At 30.9% G+C, this 27,094-nt stretch overlaps 1 protein-coding gene across 2 annotated transcripts in view; it reads right to left on the bottom strand.

Annotated features, from left to right (window-relative positions):
* The window catches only part of scaf6 (SR-related CTD associated factor 6), a 54,875-nt gene that overhangs the window by 850 nt on the left and 26,931 nt on the right, over positions 1-27,094 (bottom strand). For both annotated transcript variants that reach the window (XM_075379844.1, XM_075379843.1), the window contains exons 9-16: positions 25,283-25,403; positions 21,854-22,255; positions 17,513-17,664; positions 12,707-12,840; positions 11,432-11,605; positions 10,057-10,368; positions 8,220-8,361; positions 3,216-3,340 (exon numbers count right to left, since the gene is read on the bottom strand). In XM_075379844.1, coding sequence (XP_075235959.1) covers positions 3,216-3,340; positions 8,220-8,361; positions 10,057-10,368; positions 11,432-11,605; positions 12,707-12,840; positions 17,513-17,664; positions 21,854-22,255; positions 25,283-25,403 — 1,562 coding nt within the window. The remainder of the gene's footprint in view (positions 1-3,215; positions 3,341-8,219; positions 8,362-10,056; positions 10,369-11,431; positions 11,606-12,706; positions 12,841-17,512; positions 17,665-21,853; positions 22,256-25,282; positions 25,404-27,094) is intronic.

Below are 27,094 nucleotides of genomic sequence, written 5' to 3'. Positions count from 1 at the left end.
CTTATTCTAAATTGCCCTTCGTAGACGTTGAAGAGTCATGCAGTATGAGGCTGCAGTGATGGTCGTGCCACGTTCCATGAATTCCACCAAGAGAACTCCATTCCGGTCCCAGAACACAGTAGCCACCAACTTCTTTGGTTTACTGTGAGAATGAGAATGCATCCACTGTTTGGATTGTTTTTTTGTTTCTTCAGTTTCGAAATGGACCCATGTCTCGTTCCCTGTGACAATTTTGGTCAAAAAATCTTTTCCTTCATTGTGGTAGCGCTGGAGAAACATTAGGGAGGCGTCCATTCTCATTGTTTTTTTATGGTTGGACAGCATCTTGGGAACCCATCTCACACACAGTTTGCGGTACTGAAGTCTCTCACTTACAATGGGGTAGAGAGCTGACCTTGAAATTTCAGGAAACGAATCACTCTAGAGAAATTTTGAACTGACGATTTTCTCAAATTGCCTCATCCACTTGCTCTAGATCATCGGTTGACACTCGCTTCCTTTCCTGACCGCCTGCATCATGAACATCTGTACGTCCTGCTTTAAAGTTCCTGCACCATTGTCGCACTTTGCTGTCACTAATTGAAGTTTCACCGTACATATTACTTATTCGTCTATGAATTTCAGCTGCACTACACCCCTCAGCCTGAAGAAATTGAATTACCGCAACGCACTTCACACTTGGCGGGAAAAGCTATTTTAGACATGTTTACATGCTAGCTGTGTGTTCAGAACTAAACAAAGTGACATGGCATGATTGAAGGCCATACTAGAGACGTTGTGCAACACATATGCGCAAAGGTTCATCCGATTTTTGAGCGGGTTTTTATTTCGCAACTGATCGAACCTTGAAAAAAAAATAACCCTCGTATGTATTTCTATTTGTAGCTAATAAAAAAAAATTTACACATTATTCATTTATTTTTATATTTTATCTACAATATACAGTAGTACTCGAACTTAAAGATCTTTTACCTGAGGGAGAAGTATTCTGATATTCTGGCTTCAGTTTTCCGAAGAATGGGGAGAAAAAAGGCTTTGGTTGAAGGACTGTAAGTTGGCATTAGCATTGACCTTGATGTTGTGAGGCTGAGGAAGATCAGTTTTCTCAAGACAAGAGAAACCTCCACAGTTGCTTGAGAATACTGAGCACGGCTGGGCTGCAAGTTTGTCACTCAATTCTTTTTCTTGGTGACAACCAAGCAAGGGATTTGTCTGGCCTTATGGTGAATTGTTTGAAGTCGGACTGCTGTGTGACAGCAGTTAGATGAGAGGGATCTCTACATTTTGCACTTCTTGGGGCAGTATTTATCTAAAGACTTTTCTCTGGGTGACCACAATGTCATTACAGGTGGTATGAAAGCAATAAATAAGCTGCCAGCACAGATCCCGATGTTGCAATGAAGATACAGCACTGATATCCTTCGTTGGTTCAACACGTCAGTGTTTAAAGCAACCTGAAGGAAAGTGAATAGTCACATGAGGAGACATATTGATGTGATGTTGCATCATTACTTTATTATTATTTTTTTTATTTATTGGCTATTACCCAGTTTCAGAATAAGGTACAATACATAATTACATAAAACTACATAAGTATACACTGAACCCTAGAGAGATGCTTAAGTATCCGTACACAGCCTGGAAAAATCAGCCAATACATAATAAATTTACATTTTTCTTAATACTTAAATTTCTCTCTATTTCAAATAGACCTTGTTTTCATTTAGCATTCTAACCCAATTTTTCAATTTATTTTTGAGTTCAGACGGTAACAAATTGAAATAAAACTGATGTATATGCACGCTTTTATTTTTCATTGTCGATTTTAGGTAAAAGTATTGCATTTTTTCGTGCAATGGAACTGTTGTTAACATATTTTTGTGATAATTCTATATAATATAATGTGACTGTTTCTAATATGTAATTTTTATATAATAAAGGGCAGGCAAGAGTAAGTTTCATAATGAACAAGAAGATAGGGAAGAGAGTAGAGTATTTCAAAATGCCTAGCAATAGAATCATAGTAATAAGGATAAAATCAAAACCTAAGCCACCAATGATTGTTAACGTCTATATGCCTACAAATGCCCATGAAGATGATGATGAGGTAGCGTGTGTATACAAAGAAATTGACGAAGCAATTAAACACATAAAAGGGGATGAAAAGGGAGATGAAGATGGATTTGTCCACAGAGTTTCATGTAGAATTAATAAAAAAATCTTATATTGAAAGGCAAAAGAAAATTTATGTAGTATGCAAATTATCAAATGAAAATTTAATCAAAAAAGTAGTGTGAACCATAAAGTTATACTTGCTCATAAATAACCTTTTTCTAAAAAAAAAGAGTGATCATTTATTTTGAAAATAAATTCAGAGGCAAATTTCTTCTGTTTTGAAAAAGCGTAGTTGTGTGGATGAACAGCATTCAATATAAGAAATAAATCAAGAAAAATACTTGATGGGATGTGTTTTGATTTCATTTTCATTAGTACTGTATTTGATAGTGAACTGCAAGTAAGTCACTGAATTTTGCAGAGCATCATTAGTTTAAGGTAAAACATACTCAACCTCACGAACATAGCTGAATACCATATACTGTTGTATGAATATTTTATTTACATAAATGCTATGGAAATACAGCTGTTAACACCTAGATTTGCCTGTTTTATGTTATATTAACAGTTGAGAGGTATAAACATTTTCTTTCTTCTTTCATCTGAACAGCTGATGATTGGTTGGACCACTCTCAAGTCTGAATACTTTTAGTTATTGTGAGAATTTGATGTAATCCAATAAAAAAATAAGAATGCTAATCGAAAAACTATTTTGTGCATAAGATTACATTTTTTTCAGAATTTTTAAACCCAATTAATATATCCAAAACCATTTTTATTTATTTAATAAAATGAATTTGAAAACATAACATTTAAAATACATTCGACAACTTCCAAAGGAAGGTGTCGAAAAAGCCTATTTTAAAGATTAAATTGTTAGTGTCGTTGCCTCTCTGCCAAATTTTGATTTGATTGCCAGAGTGGGTGCTAAACACCCCTTGATATTTTCTTTCATATTTCCAAACATTGGATAGATTAATTATTATAATTCAAAAAATATTAGCTAACAACAGCCACAGTTACACCAATACAATTTTAAAAATATAACTATAAAAAATAAATTGGTACTTAAAACAATAGATAAAAATCTAGTAACTTACACTCTTTCCTCAGCACGTGCTTTCATTCTTGTGATAAATGCTTGTCCTTTAGATTTACGAAAATTTTCATAAGGATCGTTCAGACTTACACCAACTCCTTTATATTGATCGGTTCTGTCCCTGATCTGAAGAAATGTATAACAAATATAATTATTTTTTTCTTTTAAGTCATCAAATCAATCAAGACAAAACATTTTAGCACATTATATCTTTACAATTTGCAATTGTATATTCAACATCAATAATTTTATACAAAATTGGTTATTTCATATGTACAGAATGATTTTTTAGTCCTGTTACCCAATTGTTAATGTCTGGTAATTTTTTTCTAAGAAAGGGAAATTTTGTTTTGTGACACGAAGTTGGTAGCGCTACTCAACCGGTATAGATATGGCAGTGTGAGTTGATTCTCCTTGAGCTGTGTAAACTTTTGTGCCGTTTCCGGTTGTGTTACAAACAGAATTTCTTTTAACATAGAACAACGAGTTTTAATTCTTGAACAATATTTTGCTATGAAATTGTACGCGAGTGTAAAAGAATCATTTCAAATTAAATTTGTTGGCGTTCCTCTGCCAGAAAAAAATGTCAATTTCTAGGCTAGCAAACCGATTTCGAGAGACAGGTAGTGTTTGCGACAGAAAATGTAGCGGTCGACCAACTCGCTTGACAGATGACGTTTTAGAGAATGTGAAAACAAGATTGCTCAATTCTCCACGGAAAAGTTTATGAAAACTTTCCACGCAAGTTGGTTTGTCATATTCGACTGTTCAGAAAGCTTAAAAAATTGAAATTGTATCTGTATCGCGTACTATAAGTCCAAGAGCTTCAGCCTCCAGATTTAAACAAGTGATTGCAATATTCCCGTTGGTTTAGGTCTCTTGTAAGTGATAACGGAATCAAATTTTTAAACACTATTCTTTAGTGATGAAGCTTGGATCCATCTCGATGGTTATGTGAACAGTCAAAACTGTCGAATTTGAGCGGTTGAAAATCCTAACACTTTACAAAACAAATCTTTGCATCCTGAAAAAATTGGCATATGGTGTGTGATATCTCGTCATCGTATAGTCAGACCCATATTCTTCGAACAGACAGTAAATGATGGAAGTATACAGGAATATTATGTGCCAATTTGTGTCCCTCCTGGAACCTCAAGAACGGTATTGCTGGTTTCAGCAAGACGGCGCTACATGCCACGTGTCTCGAGAAACCATGGATTTTCTGCAAGAGTTCTTTGATGATCGAATAATAAGCAAGGGCTTATGGCCTCCAAGGTCCCCAGACCTCACATCTTCTGACGACTTTCTGTGGGGCTATATTAAGTCAGAGGCCTTTAAAAACAATCCTCACACTATTGATGAACTTAAAATCAATATTACAGACTTAATCACGAATATTTCCAATATTCAAAAGAGTCTTTTTGGACAAAAGAGTCTGTGTGTGTATAACTGCAAGAGGTGGGCATTTTGAGCATATTCTTTAATAATTATGTAAGCAATAGCTTTTTATTAAATCTCTTTTGTAAGTAAGAAATACATTTTTTTATTCCACCTAAATTTCCCTTTCTTAAATTACATTTAAAATTGGGTAACTAAAAAATCACTTTGTATTATCTTGAAGATAAGTTTTTTCAACACTTATGGTGCTGTTGACCATGTGGGTATTTGGTCTATGTTAATATATTATGCTAACTACACTCAGGTATGTGGTTGTGTGCTGTCTGATCTATCATTATTGATAGAAGGAAGCACATTGCTTGTAGTTGAGTACTGTTTCAGTACTTCACAAAAAGGCTATAGTATTTCACTATGCATACTGTTTCAAGTTACCTGAACATTCTTTGTTGAATTTTCAACCTGTGATGTTTCCTGTTTCCAAACAGCAATGAATTGTTTTTATTATAATTTTTATTAATTTATGTCTTTTTTAGCTTAATTTTTTATTCTTATGTTTAAATGTGGCATAAATTTTACAATATATTTTTATAATAATAATTTTTTCACACAAAATAACAAATGTAGAAGTAACAAAATTACAAAACGTTTTACCTAACTGTTTCCCCACCATAACACACTGTTTATAAGCAGAGAATAACATTAAAATAATTAAACTTGTTTTAATTATCTATTTAATGGTAATAAGAAATTAATTTGTTTGTAATAATAACTATTAATACCTGAAATAAATTACTACTCAAAATATTTTTTACATTCTTATTAGAAAGCTTACTGAATATGGTTTAGTATGTATTAATAATAAGGTAGTAAAAACTGACATTAAGTTAACTCATGTAATTAACGACAACTATTAAATAAAGACAGATTTCTAATTAATTATTATAAAAGGTAAAATTAGTAAGGCTATCTGGTGACTAAAGAGACAGTTTGGATGTCAACTGAACTCCTCACACTCATTCAGTAGATTATGCTCGGCTCTAGTACAGTGTGCCTTAACTAGACTGTTGAAAGAGTGTAATACTTAGAACACTTATGTAAAATCAAAATTTTATACTTTAACAAAATATAAGAGGTTATTATTCTTTCTTTCTTTTTCCTGTTTAATCTCCAGTAATTACTGTTCAGATAATACTTCAGAGGATGATATGTATGAGTGTAAATGAAGTGTAGTCTTGTACAGTCTCAGTTCAACCATTCCTGAGGTGTGAGAACTGAAACCAACCACCAAAGAACACTGGTATCCACGATCTAGTATTCAAATCTGTGTAAAAATAACTGACTTTACTAGGACTTGAATGCTGAAACTCTCAACTTCCAAATCAGCTGATTTGGGAAGATGCGTTCACCACTATATCAACCCGGTGGGTTAAGAGGTTATTATTAGAAACTAGAAAGCTAACCGATGAAATATAATATAAAAGTATAGATTATTTTAAATTTAATTTAAGATATTGTAAAAGTTCATTCACAAGCACTTTTTTAGAACTTATAAAAATATGTTACATTGTTTTATTAAAAGTGTGAAAATTTACTTTTACATAAAAAAAAAGTAACACTAGTTAATGTAAGCAAGGAAAATATTTGAAACTAATGAAGGACGAATAAGTATAAATGTATATTCAGGAGCAGATAAGAAACTATGATTTTTCAATCCTCAACATGCACTCCATGTCAGCACGTGGTCTGTTTTTTTAGAAGATTTAAAACATTTAAAAAAGATATAAACATTCATATTGAGAAAATAAAATCAATACATATAGGTCGATTCATTTTCTTTTCTTCAGAAGTTAAATTTTTTTAATTCTAATGAACAAAATTAATGAATGGAATTTTTGGGGAATATTAAAAAACCACTGTAATAAAGTTACAAATTTATCTGTGGATAAATTGAATTGTGACAAACATTTTCTCTGACTTTATTATAATTATTTATGTCCTCCTACAACAATGCACTATCAACAAATGATCAACAACTGAGTTTCCATGAAAAGAATCACCATCACCTAATTTCATATCATTTCTTCTTTTTCTCTCTCTTGATCAAATATCATTTTAGCTGAAAGATGAACATTATCTAAATGTTTCATTTCTAGAAGAATATATGAAATAGATTATATTAAATCACTTATTAACAGTTATATTTGGCAACCCATTTTAGAATTAGTTATTGAAAATGTTAATTAAATAAAAATAATATGATTATCTACCTAACAATGATATTTTACAAAAACAGAAGGTATTCTAACTGAAAAAAATCAGACATTTACACTATTTTGCATTTGGATAGATGAATGTACTTCAGAAACTAAAAAAAGTCAAAAAATATATGAAGAACTGTTAAGTACACAAAAGATTGAATATTAAAATCAAACATAATCTAAAAATATCCAAGTAATGTCACCTAGACAAATATATAAAATGAATAACAAACAAAAGCAACATAACAGAATATTCAGGAGATGTAAATGTCTTCTTTTTTTTTAAACAATCAGCTGTTGTTAAAATTTGGGATAAAATGAAAAATAGAAACATGTAAATATTCATTAATCTTTACTTGCTTGTACGAAGGATGATGGATGATTGTGAAAAATTCAGTTTTCAGATTTCAATGGAAATATCCATTCTGACCATCCCTGAATCCATTTTGACTAGTTTTGGCGTGACATCTGTGCGTACGTATATATGTATCTCGCGTAAATCAAAAATGATTAGCCACAGGATGTAGAAATTTTGGATTTATGACTGTTGTAACATCTAGTTGTGCATCTCCTGTTTTGACTGCAATCAACTGAACCAAAAGTGTCCAAAAAAGCACAAAAACTTCAGATTTTGGACTTTTTCTTAACTGCAGTTTACCACATGTTTTGAATAAGTGGACTTAATAAACTGAAATACACAACTACAAACTGTTTCTAGCACCCTGGATTTTCTCAAATATAGTTTTCTTTACAGTAAGTTGGAAAATCATAAAAAAATATTTACTTAATAGGAGTCAATTTTTTCTTATTGGATAAGTAGTAATATATTAAATTTGATAGCTTGAAGTTCTTATTATTTTTGTAACAAGCTTAAATATGTTTTCCTTTTGCACAAGTTTTTTGAAACCAGTTATTTGAATAAAAATCATTACAAAATAAAATATTTTTACAAAATAATAAACGCAGTGTACCACAGAATAAAAAAACAACTAACCCTTTAATTTGTAAAAATACTAAAAAAAAATTCAATATTGTTAACAATGTTTACATAGATTTGGCTATATGTATTTTTTCTTCAGTATGCTGATATTTAGTCATATTTAAGAAAAAATTCACAATCATAAATATAATTTATAAGAAGAGTATGATGAGTGGAGTAGACATTGAATTCAAAAAATGTTGCAGGACATACTGAACTGAAACTGCTTTTATCAGGATGTTATTAAAACAACTGTAAAGATACATAACACGGTGATTATTTATACAGAAAAAATGTTACTTTTGAATAAAGTGTTCAATAGTAACATTTTGAACCACTGCTGAACATGTTATCTAAAATATTCTATTACCTCTCCGCCTTGAATTGGTTGTTCAATTCCTTGTTCTTTTACACCTAAACCAGCTCCACTCCATCCCATTTTTCGTAACATTTGGTGGCCTTTATTATTTTCATCTAATCTCTCTGTTGATATCTTTCCATATGAAGAGCCACTGTAAAAATAAACAAAAAAATTTATTACTTTTCACTTAATGTTAGTCACAGTTAGAATCAGAATTTTGAAACTTTTGTTAAAATGATGGTTATTGAAAGTGTTAGTTTTCCTACTGACCAGTAGGGCATTCTAACTTCTTCAGTCGCTTTGTCAGTCGTGAATTTATTCATTCATAATAAATCTTTATTGCATTTTCAATTACTACAATCATGTTGTGTTGTTTACATATAAATCAATTTTAACTCTCTTCTATAAGTTTACATTTTTTAATTTATCTAAATGGTTTCAATGGCTATCCTCAGACAACATAATGTATTTGTTTAAGTCAATAAACATGGTTGCAGTTTGCTTATAATTCAACAATTATTTACCACCTCAAATAATTCTTAACAATTGCAATCTTTGAATGATTCAAGGAAGATTGTTAACATTTATGTATAACTAAGAATATAGTATTGGGTATCTCAAAAAATTTTTATAATTCTTTACTATTAACAACTAACTGTAATTAAAATAATCACTGAATCAAGATTAAGCTTTAACAAAAGGACCTTTATCTTTAAGTTTTACTGGAAGACAGAGAACATATTTGCAGAGTTTAGAAGGTATGTTTCAATAAGATGCATCAATGAGACACCATTGCTTGTACCTGGGATAAGTTTAAAGCAAAAGGAACCACTCACAAGAAGTATTTCTGAAGACCATGAAAAATCACCAGCTCCATAAGAGAAAGAGAGATCGTAGAAATATCCCACGAAATCTCCTAGAAAATCTGTTTGGCAAACGGCTAGTGAGACAGGCCTTTTGAGATCAAGCACCCATTGCATTTAGAAGTGTGTCAAGCACAAAAGCTGTATTCACACATTAGTCCATGCTCTCAATGATGATGATTTTGACCAAAGAATTCAATTTTTTTGAGTGGTACTACGCAAAATATGAAGACAATCAATTTTCAAACAAGATTGTTTACAGTGTCATGGCCAAATTTAAATTAAACAGTTCAATTAATTGGCATATCAGTTACTGGATAACTGATAATCCTCATCTGACAATGGAATACCATGAGAAGTTACCAGATGTTACAGTAGGGTAAGGTTTGTCGGCATTTGGGTTAATTGGACATTTTTAATTTGAGAATACTGTGAACAGTGAAGTTTACCTGAACTCGCTGTAGGAATTCATTATGCCATGCATTCAAGAAAAGTTTGGGAATGAAGAATATTACTTCAAGCAGGATGGGGTAGTTCCACATTGCTATGGCAAGATGAGGGCCTCTCCTGATCAAATTCTGGTGAACAGATGATTAAGGCGAATAGGAAGCGTTGAGTTTCCCCATGTTCATTGGATCTCACCCTGATGTATTTCTTTTTTGAGGGGACACCTCAAATAAAATGTCTATAGCACAAGACTGGCTACAAATGATGAGTGAGAGCAGCAATTGAAAGAGAATGCACCCAAATAACAACTGATATGCTTGACAAAGTTTGCAATTCCATCAGTTTTGGTGTTATCAGCTGTGCCTAAACAATAATGGCTACAATTTGAACATTTACATTAACTGATAAGCTTCTACATTCATACTAATTAACTTGAGTTATGAAACTTTGCTCTATATTAATAAAGAATTGTTTCTTGATACATATATATAAGAAATATATAAAATTAAATATTTATATAAAATATGAATACGTACACAAATGATGGTGGAGTAGGACTTCTGTCACGATCTCTACTATCTTGTCTCATAGGTGTATTATGCGGTGACCTTGAACGTGACCTTGATCTAGATCTAGATCTTGATCTTGATGATCTCACATCTCCACTTCCTCTTGAAATATTCTCACCTCCTACATTTCCACCACTCCCTTGTCCACCACCTCTACCTCGATTTCGATGATTGTTACGTCTACTATTATTATTATTGTTGTTGTAATTATTACTAGTAGTGTTTCTTTTTGGCTGTGGACTTTTAGATCCTCTGCCTCTGGATCTTGATCTACTACGACTGAAAAAATAAAAATAAAAATATTTATAAAAATAACAGTAAACATAAAACAGAAATAGATATGCTAAACATTATACATTGTTGCTTTAAATAATCAAATATGGTTATCATTGTGAATTTATCTTTGTGCCATTCTTAATAATGCAGAAATTAATTTATATGATGTTTAATTATCTGTAACACATGAAAAAATTACTTAAATGCTTAATGCTCCTTTTCAATCAAAATGATTAGATTTTAAGCAATGATACTGGTAAGGAATTACATGTTATTACCAAAAATAATTAAATTTTTTTCTCGAAATTTAATCTTTTGTCTCTACATGAGAAGAAGGATAAAAAATCATAACAGTGAGAGTGCACACAGTATGAACCAATTACTTTTTGTTTACATTAAAAATCTTGCCACAACAAATCCTAATTTCATGACAAATTCCTATAAAACAATAATTTTTTTCAGATACCATTTTCTTTTCTTGTCAATTTAATATTAAATATCCCTTCTCTAATATATAATAAACCCAATATAATGATAAAAAATAAAATGCACTCTTTACAACAAAATGTGACGCAAATTACATGTGATTTGTTGCTTGCTATCTAATTACTTTTAAAAAGTACTTGCAAACATCTAGAAGTATAAAGATGTCTGGCATGTCTACAAACGTTACAGATGGATAAAATTGATAAAGAAAAGCTATGTCATTAAAACTTTAATATACAAAATTAAGGGGTATTGCCAGAAGTAGAAAAAGTGTTAGCATAGTCTCTTCATTTGATAAACTATATACTTAATCTAAGTTAATCAATTACATTTTCTCAGAGACCTAAGTTGGTTATCAATTCTTTAAAAAAAAAAAAGCCTGAGCTAGCTGTAATCTAGACCCAAAGCTAACCTCTTTTTATCAAAGAAATTAATTTTATTAGTATTATTCAATTACTGAGCAAAACTAAAACAGATAACAAGAAAAAATGTATCGCATAGTTTCAGTAATAAATAACAAATTTAATTAATGATTATTATTATTATTATTATTATTAAATTACTAAACAATATAAATTACCTTCTGTATCTCTTTTTAGGTGGAGGTGTTTTACTACGAGATTTCGCTCTAATTATAGGTGACGGTGACCGTGATTTTTCTCTTTTACCAGCAGCTATGTCATCATCTTTTTTCTTTTTCGCTGCATTTTTGGCCCTGTAGTATTCATATAGACCTAATTTTTCCCAACCATCACTAGTTGAAAAGAAATAAATCAATAAATAAAACAATTAATAATAATTTAAATAAAAATGATAAATGACAAACAATTTATTATTATTAAAAAAAGTAAATCTCTTAAAGTCATGAACTGTTGCAAATGTATGGAAGAATGAATGAATGAGTGAGTGAGAGAGTGTGAGTGAGTGAGTGAGTGAGAGAGAGAGAGAGAGAGAGAGTGGAGCTTCTTTTTTGGTTTCAAAAAATTTATAGGATTATAAATCGTAATTTTAGCTCTCTGTTTAATTTTAGAAGGAAATTGAACAAAATCAAACTGATTTGCATATTTATGTAGATCAGAAGAAAAACATTTGATAATGGAATGGAATGGAATATTTTAGGAAAAATAAAATTGAAATATAGAAATAAATGATGTTTATAATTTCTATAAGATGGTTGCTACAATAAAAGTAGGAAAGGCAAGTTCAAATACAGAAAGGAGTTTGAAGAAGGATATAATGAACTTTCCTTTTTAATCTTAATTAAATAAAAAAAAAAAAAAAAAAAACATTGTAAAGTAATAGTTAGCAACAATAAATAAAATGTTATCTTTCATTTATGATAATGTAATGTCGACTGAAACTAGCAGTGAATAAGATGAAAAACTGAATTTGAAAGTAAACACGAATGATACAAGGTAATTAAATGGGGCAGAAAGTAGGACAATGTGGAGTTAAATGTTATGATAAGGATATATAATAAAATATCAAAGCTTATTAACAATTTGTTATTAAAGCATTAAAATCAGTTTCTTGCTGAGGATCTGGATGGAGAGGTAAGGAGAATAATATGAGGTAAAATCCAATGAGGAAATTAAAAAGATGAAATCTGAAGACAGCAGTGATAAATTACAAAAAATCATTAAAATAATTTAAAAATCTATGTAAAATCCACAAACCTTCCTTGAAATCTATTAGTTGTCAAAAGGTAAATTTAAAATAAAAAGAACCATATATATATATATAAACAGAAATGATAAATAGCAAAAAATTGTTTCACCCAGGAAAAAACTCTGTCTTAATTTTATCAAATAAGATGATGTGTGATATGAACAAATTTAATAATAAATAAAATTACCTATCCCTAGGATGTGAATGTCCAGGAGGTGCGTAGAACGACTTAAAAGCTGCTAAAAGACGTTCACTAGGTGCAGCTGGTGGAGGTAATCTTATTTCATCAGGATCCAATGGTTTATAATTACAATCTTCCAACTAATACAAACAAAATAATATATTTAGTCAAACTCAAATACTCTGTTATGATTAAATAGCTTAAAATATCCATAATTTTAAGAAGACAACTTAAATTCTATCATTTTAGGATGAGATAACAAGTTAATTGTAATTTAATACCAGTGTCTATATCCCTGAAAATATCTTGAAAACTCAGCTGTTACTCCTGAACTCTGAGTGTTGTTTTTGATAGCTCTTTTTTCTTTCCTTCTTTTTCCTGTTTAGCCTCCGGGAACTACCGTCAGGTATTACTTCAGGAGATGAATGAGGATGACATGTATGAGTGTAAATGAAGTGTAGTCTTGTAGTCTCAGTTCAACCATTCCTGAGATGTGTGGTTAATTGAAACCCAACCACCAAAGAACACCAGTATCCACGATACTGGTGGTTTGAATACACTAGTATTCAAATCCGTATCAGCTTTTGATAGCTCACTCAGTAACAATACTAACTCTAATATCATATGCTATAAAAATTTCTTGTAATAGTTTATCTTCTTGTTAATGATTGCTAGTATTTACAAGAAGGTTTAACAACAGTTGATCTTTAATAGCATAATGTTGAAAGTGTTTTTGCAACATGGAAAACAATACAATATTTAAAAATGAAATATTTTTCATAAAAATATTGTATGGTCTCTGGTAGGAAAGAGAAATCAATAATATAATTAAAATTTTAGAAATCAACATAAAATATTAATTAAAGCATGGTTTATATAAAAAACAATTATTCCCAATCAAATTCACCATCATCATCAAATTAATGGTAACTATAACAATAAAGCAATATATCTATCTATATTAACAAAAAAATAGCAATCTATTATACTGAGTGCGCAACTTAAAACAGAACCAAGCCTACTTGAACTGCAGTTATTTGAGTGTTACCTTTAACACCACTAGTACTACTATTATTGGTTAGTTACGTTACTACTCTGGTCTATTGTTGTCAATTGTAAACTGTCCATATTTCAGTGCGGTATAGTTTCATTCTTTGCCATTGCTTTTCTAAAAAAAAAGGAAAGGATTGCTGTAGTGGAAGCTTATGTGCATTCTGGATCCTTTCAATAAACACATCAAATATTCGTCAAAAAATCTCTGAATGCCAGTTTCAAGCAAAGGATAGGCCAAAAATGGCATATAACAAGGTTGGTAATTAAGCCTAATTAGGTTGGATCCTTCCATTAGGACTATAAAGACCATAGGTGATATTCAAAGAAGAATTTTTGGAAATCTGAAAAAATCTATATACAAGTTATCACAACAAAGTAGTGTAAAATACACATTTTGCCATAAAATACTTCACAATTTAAATCTAAAACACATTGTGTAACAATTGTGCAAACAGTTTAGAGAACAGACCGACCATAATGTCTAAATATTATATAGCAACTGGCTTTTCAATAACAGTTAAGGATAGATACACCCAATGCTGTATTTCTTGTCAGACAAGGCACGGTTTCATTTCTGAGCATGTTAATTTTCACTACAGGTATTAGATTACTGAAAATCCTCACTGTATGTTTGAGCATCCACCACAATGAGAAGAATCAGCATATGATGGTGATATTTCTAGTAATTATACAACAGGGGCAATATTTTTTGATCAAAAATGCAGAAGTGCACTAAATTTTATAATTTAACATATCATGAAAAAGAGTACGGCTTCTTCGAGTGAGATGGAGCAACATCTCACACAACATATTCACTAAATGGGTTCATGTGGATTTTAAAGAAGAATGAACAGTCAGAACAGGGCTGTGGCCTCTGCATGCCCCAGATTTTTCTAATTGTGATTTTTTCCTATGGGTCTATTTGAAGGATGAAGTTTATGAATTGAATCCCCACAATACTGATGAACTGAAGGTGAACAATATTCAACAAGAAAACAACAGCACTGACAACAATTTTTACATAAGATGACTCAATATGATCACTTAGGGTATTGCTGCACAGGGAACTCACTTTAAATATTTTTTTAATAAAAATATAGTAAATATATATATTTCTTCTAATGTAAATGCACAATTTAATTTAATGTTTTCATTTCATTGATAAAATGTTACATGTTGCAACTGTTTTTTGGTTTGTAACAGTTCAGTTTTAAGTTGCTCGCTTTGTAGTAATACATTTAAGAAAGCCTGAACTACACAGATGATAAGTTAAATGAAGAATTTAATTCAGTAAAATGTATAATGAACTAGAATGGCTGCTATATAAAAGATACGTACATAAATAAATAAATTTATGTCAAATTAACCATAAATTACATTAATTCTTTAAATGACAATGCCAGCAAACACACATTTTTAAATAATACACACTTAACTAACTTTAAAATTACTTTTAAAGGTAACAAAATATTAAATAAATAAACAATAACAAATCTAATTTTAATAATTGTAATAAAGCAGGTGTCTATGAATAATATTTGGTTAGCAGAATTTAAAAAAGATTCAACAAAGGAACGTCAAGCAGAAACTTTAAATATTTTCAGATATTTCCAATTTTCTAAACATAATAAAACAAAAATTTAATTATAGCAATCATATTAAAGAAATAAAAATATATTTGCTAGCTTAGAAAACGTGAAATTTTGAAATAAAGTAACAAATTTAGATTCCTCATACTAAATAAATAATAAAAATATAATTTGAACGTGATGACTGACTTAGGAAAATAATAAATTTAACTTAAACTATTCAAAATTTATAATTTAACAATAAATTAAAAATATAATCGTTTCATTATCTACCAGTAGACTACAATAGCAGTAGAAGAAATTATTTTATTTCAATGTATGACATAACAAACACTTCCTCTCATCATCATTTGGTTATTTTCCTCAAGGGATTTTCCTTACACCATACCCATTCTGTCTCTATTCTCCTCTATTCCCTCTAAACTTTTAAGATCTTGTTAGCATTAATTTCCTTTTAGATCTTCTACAGTTTTTACACTTTTCTGGCTCTGTTTTTTAATTTTCTACTGATCTTTTAAGTTCTATTCAATCTTTTGGCTTCTGTTAGGTCAGTATATCCTCCAAGTATACCATCCACCGCATGTAAAATTCTGCGATTTCTACTGGTAATTTCTTTAGTGCCTAAGATGATCTACCTCCACTTATACCAAGTTTCTGTTTTTTATTTTTTATTTATTCATACTGTCTTTTCTTTATTAATACTCTATATAAGAGCATTTGTCTGAAAGCCATTATTCCTTTGCTTTTTATGTGTTATTCATCTTAATTTATTACTTATTTTTTTATAGAATCTTACCTTCTTCATCCTTTCTGTTCTGTGTATTTTTTCTTCAATTTCTCAATCACTTCTTGTAATTCATAACTTCTTTATTCTTCTTCCCTCAATGAAGCCAACTGTTTGTTTTAGAGTTGCTTTTATGGTATCCTTCATATTTAGTCAAAATTCATTTGTACTATTGTCTACTTTATTTCTTCTCTTCAATACTTGAGCTAATTTCTCTCATATTATCTACTTTCAAAATGTTAATTTTTTCTGGGTTCCATTTACTTTAAATGTTCTTTTAGCTCTCTTCAGTATTACTTTTATTTCTGCTATTAGAAATATATGACAGCTATCAATGATGGCTCCTGGCACAACCCATATATCTTTTTTTATTGAATTCCTGTATCCTTTTTCTTCAATTATAGTCAATTTTTACTCTGTTTTCATCTTCTGGTGATTTCCCTTTATTATAATAAACTAAATATCTGATACAAAGATTTTAATTTCCCTACAAAACTCAATAATTTAATCTGTGTGCCTAAACACTTCTTTGCTACTACTTGTTCATCCCAATTATGAATTCCCTAAACTTTAAATAAATTTTTTAAAAAAATAATTTGTTACATTAAAGAAAAACAAATCTTCTTCTGAAGAAGAAATTTCTGAATTCTGAAATTTTGTAAGCGAGAAATTTTTTATTACATTTAACAAATAAATATACTTTGCTGCTAGAATGCAACAGGTTGAGATATTTATTAACACTGAGGTAAAAAAGAAATTAAATTTCTGTTTGAAAGTTGTTTTCAACATGCTCACAATGGGTTATTTTCTTTAAAAAAATTGCTCTTTACTAAACTATGTCATTTAGAAAACATGTTAATTTTCAACCACCTGCAATGCTTACTTTGTGTTTGGTGAGCAAAAAAGTGAGATGTACTTTAGTCTTTACGGCGATTTTTTGTGGGGTGAAATGTCAAATAAGAGAATCTGTTTGAAATTTTGGGTTAAAAATGAAATTAAGTGTAGGAAAGCACTTAAAGAAGGCCTTTGCGATGATGCTATGTCACAACCATGAGTTTATGAGTGGTACAAACGCTATCAGGAAGGCTGAGAAGACATTGAAGAAGACAAGTGTTCTGGGCAAACTAACACATCAATCACTCAAAAAAATATTGAAAAAAAGTTAGGGAGGTTATGATTGCTAATTGCAGAATCACCAATAGAGAAGAAGCTGAAGAAACAGGGATTTCATACAACTCATGCAATGGAATTTTTACCAATGTTTAAAAAAGTAAGCAATCAAAATTATCGTAGACTTGAAATATTGAAATCCAGCTCAGTTAAGTATTAACTATAATTTGCCAAATAAAATGGTATATTAAAACAAATAATAATTGCATTACCTACCTTTATTAAAGGAACCATTAATCCAGCAGGTAAATCATAATATGGTAAAGATGGTAGTAAATCATCTGGCAAAACATCTGTTGCTGGTGGAGGTGGAGGAGCAACCAGAAATCCAGGAGGAGGTTGCGACAAATCAGGTAATTCAATGCCCGCTATTAATAATTATAAATACAATTAATAATTAAATAGAAATAACAAAACTTATTCTAAAATAAATACTTAACGCATATAGTGTAAAATGTAAAATGAAAAATGTAAAAGCTACTTCTAGTCCAAGCGGCACATTGATGAAACTGCTTAGTCGTGAGTTTTGCTGTAATAAGTGAACACGTGTTTGTGTCTCTCGTCACAGAAATGAAATCGCAAAATATTGCGCAACAGTATGCCATTTCTTTTTGTGTTAAATTGGGTGAAAACGCGACGACAACTTATGGTAAGCTTCAGAAGGCTTTTGGAGATGACGTTATGTCAAGAGGTCAAGTTTTTCGGTGGCATAAAATAAAATTTTTAGTGAAGGCAGAACGAATGTTGAAGATAAAGACTGCAGTGGACGACCATTAACCTCACGGACAGATGTCAACTCGACCAAGGTGTGTGAAATCATATGATCTGATCGAAGATTATCCGTGAAAATGATTGGAGAAGAACTCAACATCAATTGAGAAATGGTTCGTCTAATATTAACTGAAGATCTTGGTATGCGAGAGATTTGCTCAAAAATCTCACACAACAACAGCGAGAAACACGGAAAAATGTGGCAATCTGTTAGAGCAAACGGAAATCAATCTAGATTTGTTGAGCCGTGTTATCACTGGTGATGAAGGTTTTTCAATACGATCCAGAGACAAAACGCCAAAGTTCGCAATGGTGCTCAAAGGGATCACCCAGACCAAAAAAAGCTCGCATGTCAAAATCAAAAGTGAAATGCATGCTTGTGTGCTTCTTCGATTCCAAGGGAATTGTTCATAAAGAGTGGGTGCCTCCTGGACAAACAGTTAACCAATATTTCTACAAAGAAATTTTAGAAAGACTTCGTAAACGAGTTCTTCGTGTCTGTGCCAACATTGCTGATAATTGGATTCTGCCTCACGATAATGTGCCATCCCATACTGCTCTGTCAGTACAGCAATTTTTAACTTCAAAACAAATTTTAGTACTACCACAGCCACCTTATTCACCAGATATCGGTCCGTGCGACTTTTTTCTATTTCCAAGAGTCAAAATGGCGGTCAAGGGACACCATTTTCAAACAACACAAGATGTCCAAAAAGCTGTGACGAGGGTCTTGGAGGATATTACAGAAGATGAGTTCCAGAAATGTTACCATCAATGGCAGAAGCGTTGGAATAATTGTGTGCAATCAGAGGGGAACTACTTTGAAGGAGACAACACTAATACGATCGATAGATCGTATTAGTAATAAAACATCGATAGATGTAATGAAAAAAGACTGGTTGCTCTGGAACTAATTTAGCTGTGGGGTGGTGCCAGACAGCTGATCATTGTTATCAGTTGTGCTATGCACATTGACAAGATAATTGTTAAGCCGTGCCACTCATTGCACTGGGTCCTCTAAAACTGTGCCATCACTAAGACTTTCTTTGTTTATTTTACTATTTTTATGATCTCCAGTGAGATTGTTTATTATATTCCACTGTTGGCCACTTTCCTCATTACATTTACTGATAGGTTAGCATAATAACTATTTTTGACCTTATCGATGTCAAGAGTTATTTTAGTATAAAATTTATTAAAATAATGTCTAAAGGTTTAATCATATGGACATTCTTTAATTTGTTTGTATAATTTCTGTCTTCACTTTAGCCTATGTAAAATATTGATATTAATCCAAGGACTTTTCAAGATTGCTTTATAAAACTTGCTCTTAACCTGTTTACTTTGTTATCATTACCAGTGTTACTTAAAACATTACTAAAACTAATCTACGTTATTTAAAATGTACACACAATTATTCCTATTGACATTATTCAGTTTATCTCTTATTGCAGAATAATTATATTTGATTATAACCTTATCATTTTTTTCTTCACTTAAAGCTAATATTAAATTTTAAACCCAAAAGACAGTGATCTGTAATTCCTAGATCAATATTGATTGAGAGAAGAAATATCACAAAATTTATATTTTTATTATTTATGAAAACATTAGTATTGTGAGTTGGAAAATACTAATTTTGTGATATTTATTCTCTTAATCGATATTGATTTTAACTTGCTGAATGTGAGTTTTTTACTCTTTACTATAATTTTTGCAGCAATAATGAAAGATTTATAAAAAGACAGTTGTTTTTTAGTGAATATTGAAATCAAAAATTAATGTTGAAATTGAAAATAAATAACGATTAGTGAAAATAAAGAAGCTCTCTTTATTTGGTTCATTTTATTATGTAAAATGTACACTTTTTTAAAAAAATTAAAAAATTTATACTGCACACCAATAATTCATGATTTTTGAAAATTAGTCTATTCTTAGAAACATTGTAGTACAAAATGTGAATAAACATTACAATTTTTAATCATTACACATGTCAAAAAAAAAAAAAAAAATTGAAACGGATAAAAGTAGGTGAATTAGAATGTATTTTTTATGCTGAATCTTAAAATGAAATCAGTCTTTTTCATCACTTTCAGATTTTTAGTTTTGACCCTGTAAAATATTCAGAAAATTCTTAAATAGAATACAAAAATAATAATAATTACAATTAAAATTCCTACCTTTATTTTGCAGACATTCACGTTTATCTTTCTTTCTTTTTTCGTATTTTCCTTTTGTATTCAGTGAAGTCTTATCATCCAGCAGTAGTCACTCATCACAGATTTATCCCATCTGCTGTGATAATGTTGTTCCATCTGCAATATACCTTGGTGGAACCTTTCTCCTTGTTCGTCGCTGATGTCACCCGAGTTTAAAGGGAAAAAGTCCAAATGGGAATGTAAAAAATGAATTTTCAATGACATTCTGCAGCCTAAATTCTTGTTTACCAAGAGTTCATTTATAAGTTGATCATGGTTTTCAGCTATTTTGATTCTGAGAAAACCAGTAATGACATCTTTGAATGACTTCCATGCTGCTAGTTCTTTAGGATTCAGTTTCTTGTCAAATATATTTTCACAAATTAATTTTCTTATTTGTGGCCCAATGAATATTTCCGCATTTAATTTGGGTTCACTTAATTGTAAAAAATCTCAGCTAAATACTTAAAGCCATCTTCATATTTATATAATGGTTTTACAAAATTCTTCATCAGGCCTAGTTTTATGTGTGAGGTGGTAAAATAATACAATCTGCTTTGACAAGGGGAATATTGACGATATTTTTATTTCTGGGGTAAACTGATTAATATTGCAATTTTAAATGATTATTTGAATTTATAATCTATCAAAAGTCACTCAATTATTTACTCATAAGTTATACATATAATTCCATTAAATAATAATATATAATCTTTAAATATTTAATTAATTATGAATAAATATTATAATTTTATGAAATTGTAATTATTATTACTTGATTCTGATTGCTTTATGTTACAAATGTAATTACATATCCAATTTAAAATGTATTTATATTTAGTTATTAGTTCTATTTATTAATCTCTTTGTATTAGGTTGGCATGATCTTCAAAATTTTGCTTTCTTCTTCATCTTCATGAAATCTAATTTTTCTTTTAGGGAGTTAATGTTTACTGAAGGTCATTAACATTAGAATTAGTCAAAAGTAAATGATTAAATATATCAATAAACAAAATTTTATTATATCATTGGGGGAAGGGATTTATATTTACATTTATCATATCCAAACACCAGGAAAGTTCAATAACACTGCTACTGTCATCTTTTCCTTTTATTGTTAAATAAAGAATTTTTTGGTTACTTTTCTGACTATATTTTTCACAATTTATTAAATTTCAAAATACTTTTCATTAAGTGAAAATAATAAAATACAAAATCCTTTCTTTTTCCTGTTTAGCCTCCGGTAATTACCGTTCAGATAATACTTCAGAGGATGATATGTATGAGTGTAAATGAAGTGTAGTCTTGTACAGTCTTAGTTCGACCATTCCTGAGATGTGTGGTTAATTGAAACCCAACCACCAAAAAACACCGGTATCCATGATCTAATATTCAAATCCATGTAAAAATAACTGACTTTACTAGGACTTGAAAACTGGAACTCTCGACTTATAAATCAGCTGATTTGGAAAGACACGTTTACCACTAGAGCTACCTGGTGGGTTAATAAAAAACAAAATAAAGTTCATGCAAAATATGTTATTATAAACACACTGCAGTATTAAAAAAAAAAATTTGATATACTTACGGGGTGGGAATGCAGGAATAAATCCAGGAGGTGGTTGTGTAAATGACAAGCTACTGATATCAGGAGGCGGTGGTGGTAAATCTTGTAGGTTATGGGTGGTCCCTGTAGAAGTAGTATTAACATCATTACTGCCTCCGCTATTATCAGAAACAGTGGACGGTAACACAGTAGTCGTTTGTTGTCCACTTTCTCCAGATTCAGACAAAGATGGTTGATGATCTGGTTGTAATTGATTTAAAGCAGTCTGTTGTAACAACAACAATTGTTGTGACTGTTGTGGTTGCGGTTGTGGCTGCTGCTGTTGAAAAGCCAAATCCTCATTATTTGGTAAACTAGGTGGTGCAGTGTTTGAATTTGCTGTTGGCTGAGGTGGAATAATTGAATTTGATAGTGATGAATCACCTTAAAAAATAAAAAGTTAATAAATAATTAGGGTAGATCACTGTACTATAATAATTTACTAAAATGCATTTCTATTGACGGCATAATTAAAACAAAAAACCTAATATTCACCAATGTATTCTAATCGACAATATTACATTTGTGTTCATGTGTATATATTACAAGGGTTATTTTTTTCAAGGTCCGATCGGTTGCAAAATAAAAACCCGCGCAATAATCGGATGAACCTTTGCGCATATGTGTTGCGCAGCATCTCTAGTATGGCCTTCAATCATCCCGCATCACTTCATTTAGTTCTAAACATGCAGCTAGCATGTAAACATGTCTACAACAATAGCATCTCCCGCCAAGTGTGAAGTGTGTGCAGTAATCCGATTTCTTCAGGCTGAGGAGTATAATGCAGCTGTAATTCATCTACGAATAAGTAATGTGTACAGTGAAACTTCAATGAGTGACAGCAAAGTTTGACAATGGTGCAGGAACTTTAAAGCAGGACGTACAGAAGTTCATGATGTAGGCGGTCAGGGAAGGAAGCGAGTGTCAACCGATGATCTCATTGAGCGAATTCGAGAAAATCGTCGGTTCACAATTTCTGTATTGAGTGATTCGTTTCCTGAAATTTCGAGGTCAGCTCTCTACACCATTGTGAGTGAGAGACTTCAGTACCGCAAATTGTGTGCGAGATGGACTCCCAAGATGCTGTCCGACCATCACAAAACAATGAGAATGGACGCCTCCCTAATGTTTCTCCAGTGCTACCACAATGAAGGAGAAGATTTTTTGAATAAAATTGTCACAGGGGACGAGACATGGGTCCATTTCAAAACTGAAGAAACAAAAGAACAATCCAAACAGTGGATGCATTCTCATTCTCCCAGTAAACTAAAGAAGTTCAAGCAAACCTTCTCCAGCAGAAAGTGTATGGCTACTGATATCTGGGACCGGAATGGAGTTCTCTTGGTGGAATTCATGGAACATGGCACGACAATCACTGCAGCCTCATACTGCGTGACTCTTCAACGTTTACAAAGGACATTTCAGAATAAGCGAAGAGGAATGTTGTCATCAGGCATTGTCTTTCTCCATGACAATGCTCGGCCGCACACTGCAGCTGTAACAAAGAAGCTCCTGCAGTGTTTTCGTTGGGAAGTGTTTGATATTTGATAACCCACCATACAGCCCGGACTTGGCTACATCTGATTTTCACCTCTTTGCTCACATGAAACGCTGGCTAGGAGGACAACATTTTGGCACAGACATCAAGCTGCAGACCAGCGTAGAAACATAGCTGAAAACACAGGCGGCTCCGTTCTATGACGAGGGTATTGGAAAGTCCAATACCCATGCTACGACAAATGTCTAAACCGGAGTGGCGACTATGTAGAGAAATAGCAGAACTATGTAAGTACTTATTACAAATAAAAAATTTTTTATTTTTACTGTGGCTTTAATTTCCTGACCGATCGCACCTTGAAAAAAATAACCCTTGTAGATAGACAAATTTTAGTTGATATGCAACTTAACCTTAGGGACTCAACTTAACTTAAAGACTTGAGGTTATCAAATGCAATTTAGAGCTTCTTTCTTTCCCTACTACTAGCACATGACTGTTGGAGATGTTGATTATCAATTACATAAGATTTAGATATTTTTTTTTTTTTTGTCTTCAGTCATTTGACTGGTTTGATGCAGCTCTCCAAGATTCCCTATCTAGTGCTGGTCGTTTCATTTCAGTATACCCTCTACATCCTACATCCCTAACAATTTGTTTTACATATTCCAAACGTGGCCTGCCTACACAATTTTTCCCTTCTACCTGTCCTTCCAATATTAAAGCGACTATTCCAGGCCTTTTTAAATTTTCTACCCTACCAACCTTTTTTAAGCTTCTAACATTCCACGCTCCGACTTGTAGATTTAGATATAAATATATTATTCACATGTGTACAATAAACTCAACAATGACATATGCACACAAGATTATAATGTCTAGGAAAAATAAAACAAATATAACCAGTAAAAGTGTACAAATTACATAAAGTGATCATCTACAAATTCCGTACAGTATAGAAAAGCATTTTCAACTAATGCAAAATTTGTTCTACATTTTCATTTTTGAATAATTTGTGGAACAATTTGTTTTGTACATGTGACAGCTTTGTTAGCTTTATTATAAAAAAACATTTTTATAACCTAAACTTCTCCAGTTCTCTGGCTCACAGAGGGCCAAAGAACAGGAGAGATTGACTAAAATCTAATGGCATATTCCAAGAAAGAACGAATAAAGGAAAGGAAAAATGAGAAAATCAATTCAGGGTGGCTGCTTTTGATCAGGATAGTTTATTGTCTTACCCAAGACCAAAAGATGGAGATGCTCCGACACTAAGGTGAGTAACAAAACAAAACTGTTATAAAATTCTGAAAATAATGTTGAGGTAAGGTTTACCTTTTAAAGCAAAATCAGTGAACTTCTAATTTTATCAGCTGCTTGAGATAATGCTATCATCTCCTTGTGTTATAATTAATAATAAATATTGATCATACGATCTAGGATGAAATAAATTACAGGCACATTCAGAATATGAACAAGTGATACAACAGTGACAAGCTCCAATTCAACAAAGCTGCATAAAGTATTAAATTACAACCTTTGAATAAGCAAACCAAATTACTTTACTTTCAATTTGTATTTAGAAGTAAAATATCAAAAATTTATTAACAGTTATAAAAAAAAACAAAAATGTTTAAAAAACAACATAAAATACTAGTTTACTATACACTGACCAGTTCAAAATTAAGAATAACAGTATCATTAACAAATTAGTTTCTAACCAGTATACAACGGTGCCACATATCTTTAAATCAATTATTCTGTTAGCCATAAAAGACAACTATCAACATTAACAAGTGAAAAATTTTGTAGAAATATTCAGGCTCCAGCATTAGCTGGAGGTTTTTATAATCCATTTAAAAAGCTTCTCTTATGTTATTTGGAAACTAGCACAATAATATATGTGAATTGCTTACCAGCTTGAGTAACAGTTGGTGCAGATGGTGCAACAGTTGCGGCAGCCACAGCAGCAGCTGCTGCTGCAGCTGCAGCTACCTGTTTTTGAGCCTCTAATGCCTGTTTCTGTTGTTCCAATGTCTGTAACACATAAAACATACATACACCTGGGTTTCACAAAACATAAAACTATAAGTAGGTGACAAATCCGTATGTATGTCATGAAGTTAGCAACCTATGGTGTATTTATGACATGCTTTAAATAATTTCAATTTTTTTTTATATAAGCTATACCTATGTACATCAGTCATTAATTTAGCATTTTACGTAATTCCTAGGTTAATCCTATAGGAATTCATCATGCCATTAAGCCTCAATAAAGATGCAGGGCTGTCTTTCAGCTATATTTATCAGAATGGTAGCACAATACCAATAAAGGTGGTGACTGACACAATTTCTAAGAAAACTATTTGAGGAAGGTGGGATTAGAATACAGAAATGGAGAAGTTTAGGTAAGAGGATGATCAACTCACAGAGAAACTGTTTCAGATCAGGATGCAATTAAAATATTTTTTTTGACGATTAAAAACATTTATGTATGGAAAGTCATTTTCATTTTAAAAATCTTGGGAATGGTTAGTATGCAGTGTTATAGAAATATTTTACAAAAATATTTTTGTAATGGAATATTGATATTCTAACAAAATATTCTGTTTGTATATTAAATTTAATTACATTAATAGACAAATTTATTATTTGTAGTGAGGTTTATATTGAATTAATATACTTTTCATATGATTTACTTTACTCACAATACTTTATAGTTTCAATTAAACTGTTCTTCCAATACCCAGAATTACTTGATTGTCTGGAGTATAACAACTTTGTGCAGACACATTATCAAAGTACTTCTAAATTAAATTTATAATCATATTCACCATCTTTAATTTAAGACTCAGATATGAATGTTAAATCAAATTAAACCTTAAAAAGAACAATTTTTAACAGGGATTTAACAGTGTATATAAAATAAATACAGCGTTAAAACAATAAATAGTATTCCTTACAGCTGAATGGTACCGAATATCCTCAATATAACAGAGGGTAGCATTCTGGAAAATAATAAGTGTGAAGTAAAGCGAAAATACATGTCAATGAATTGGTTCCTGAAGATCATTGCTGTTAAAAATACTGGGTGCAGTTTATTATCTGATACTATTTTTCATTGGCAAATGTAGTAGCTACTTTAGTTTTCAGTAATTTTTATGTTTTGTATATATATTGTGTTACTTAATAGTTACTTTGAGCTTGCTGTTCCATTACTAATAGAGTTTCAAATACTAAATTTTTATTCCAATTATCCAATCAGATAACTATCAGATTTCACATACAGTGGTAATGTTTTTCTAACTGAATTCTATAAATATTCCATAAATTTATTTATTCTATAAATAATAAATCCATGGATTTGAAAAGCTTATTAAAAAATTGCTAATTTTATATTAAGCTTGGTATCTGATATGTTCACAAGTGATTTTTAATAATTATATATTAAATTAATTTTCATGCAATTTATTTTGGGCAACCTTTAATGTCACTTAAAAAAAATTGTTTAGAAAATTAAATACAGACCAAGTAATATAGAAAAGACTGTTTTTTATTCATACTGGTATGATATGTATTAAGAGTTATAAAATAATTATAATCTTAATTAAGAAGTTATTAATTGGAAGTTAAGCAGACAATTAAAAAATGACTACCATTTGAGAAAAAAAACAAATACACTTCTATTTCTAGAGTCTACAGGTGGGAAATCATTGTAAAAAAAAATT

This window comes from Lycorma delicatula, chromosome 12, assembly GCF_047948215.1.
Source record: "Lycorma delicatula isolate Av1 chromosome 12, ASM4794821v1, whole genome shotgun sequence".
In the NCBI taxonomy this organism is placed as follows: Eukaryota; Metazoa; Arthropoda; class Insecta; order Hemiptera; family Fulgoridae; genus Lycorma; species Lycorma delicatula.
Note: the sequence above shows the minus strand (reverse complement) of the source record. Positions and strands in the feature narration are given on the sequence as shown.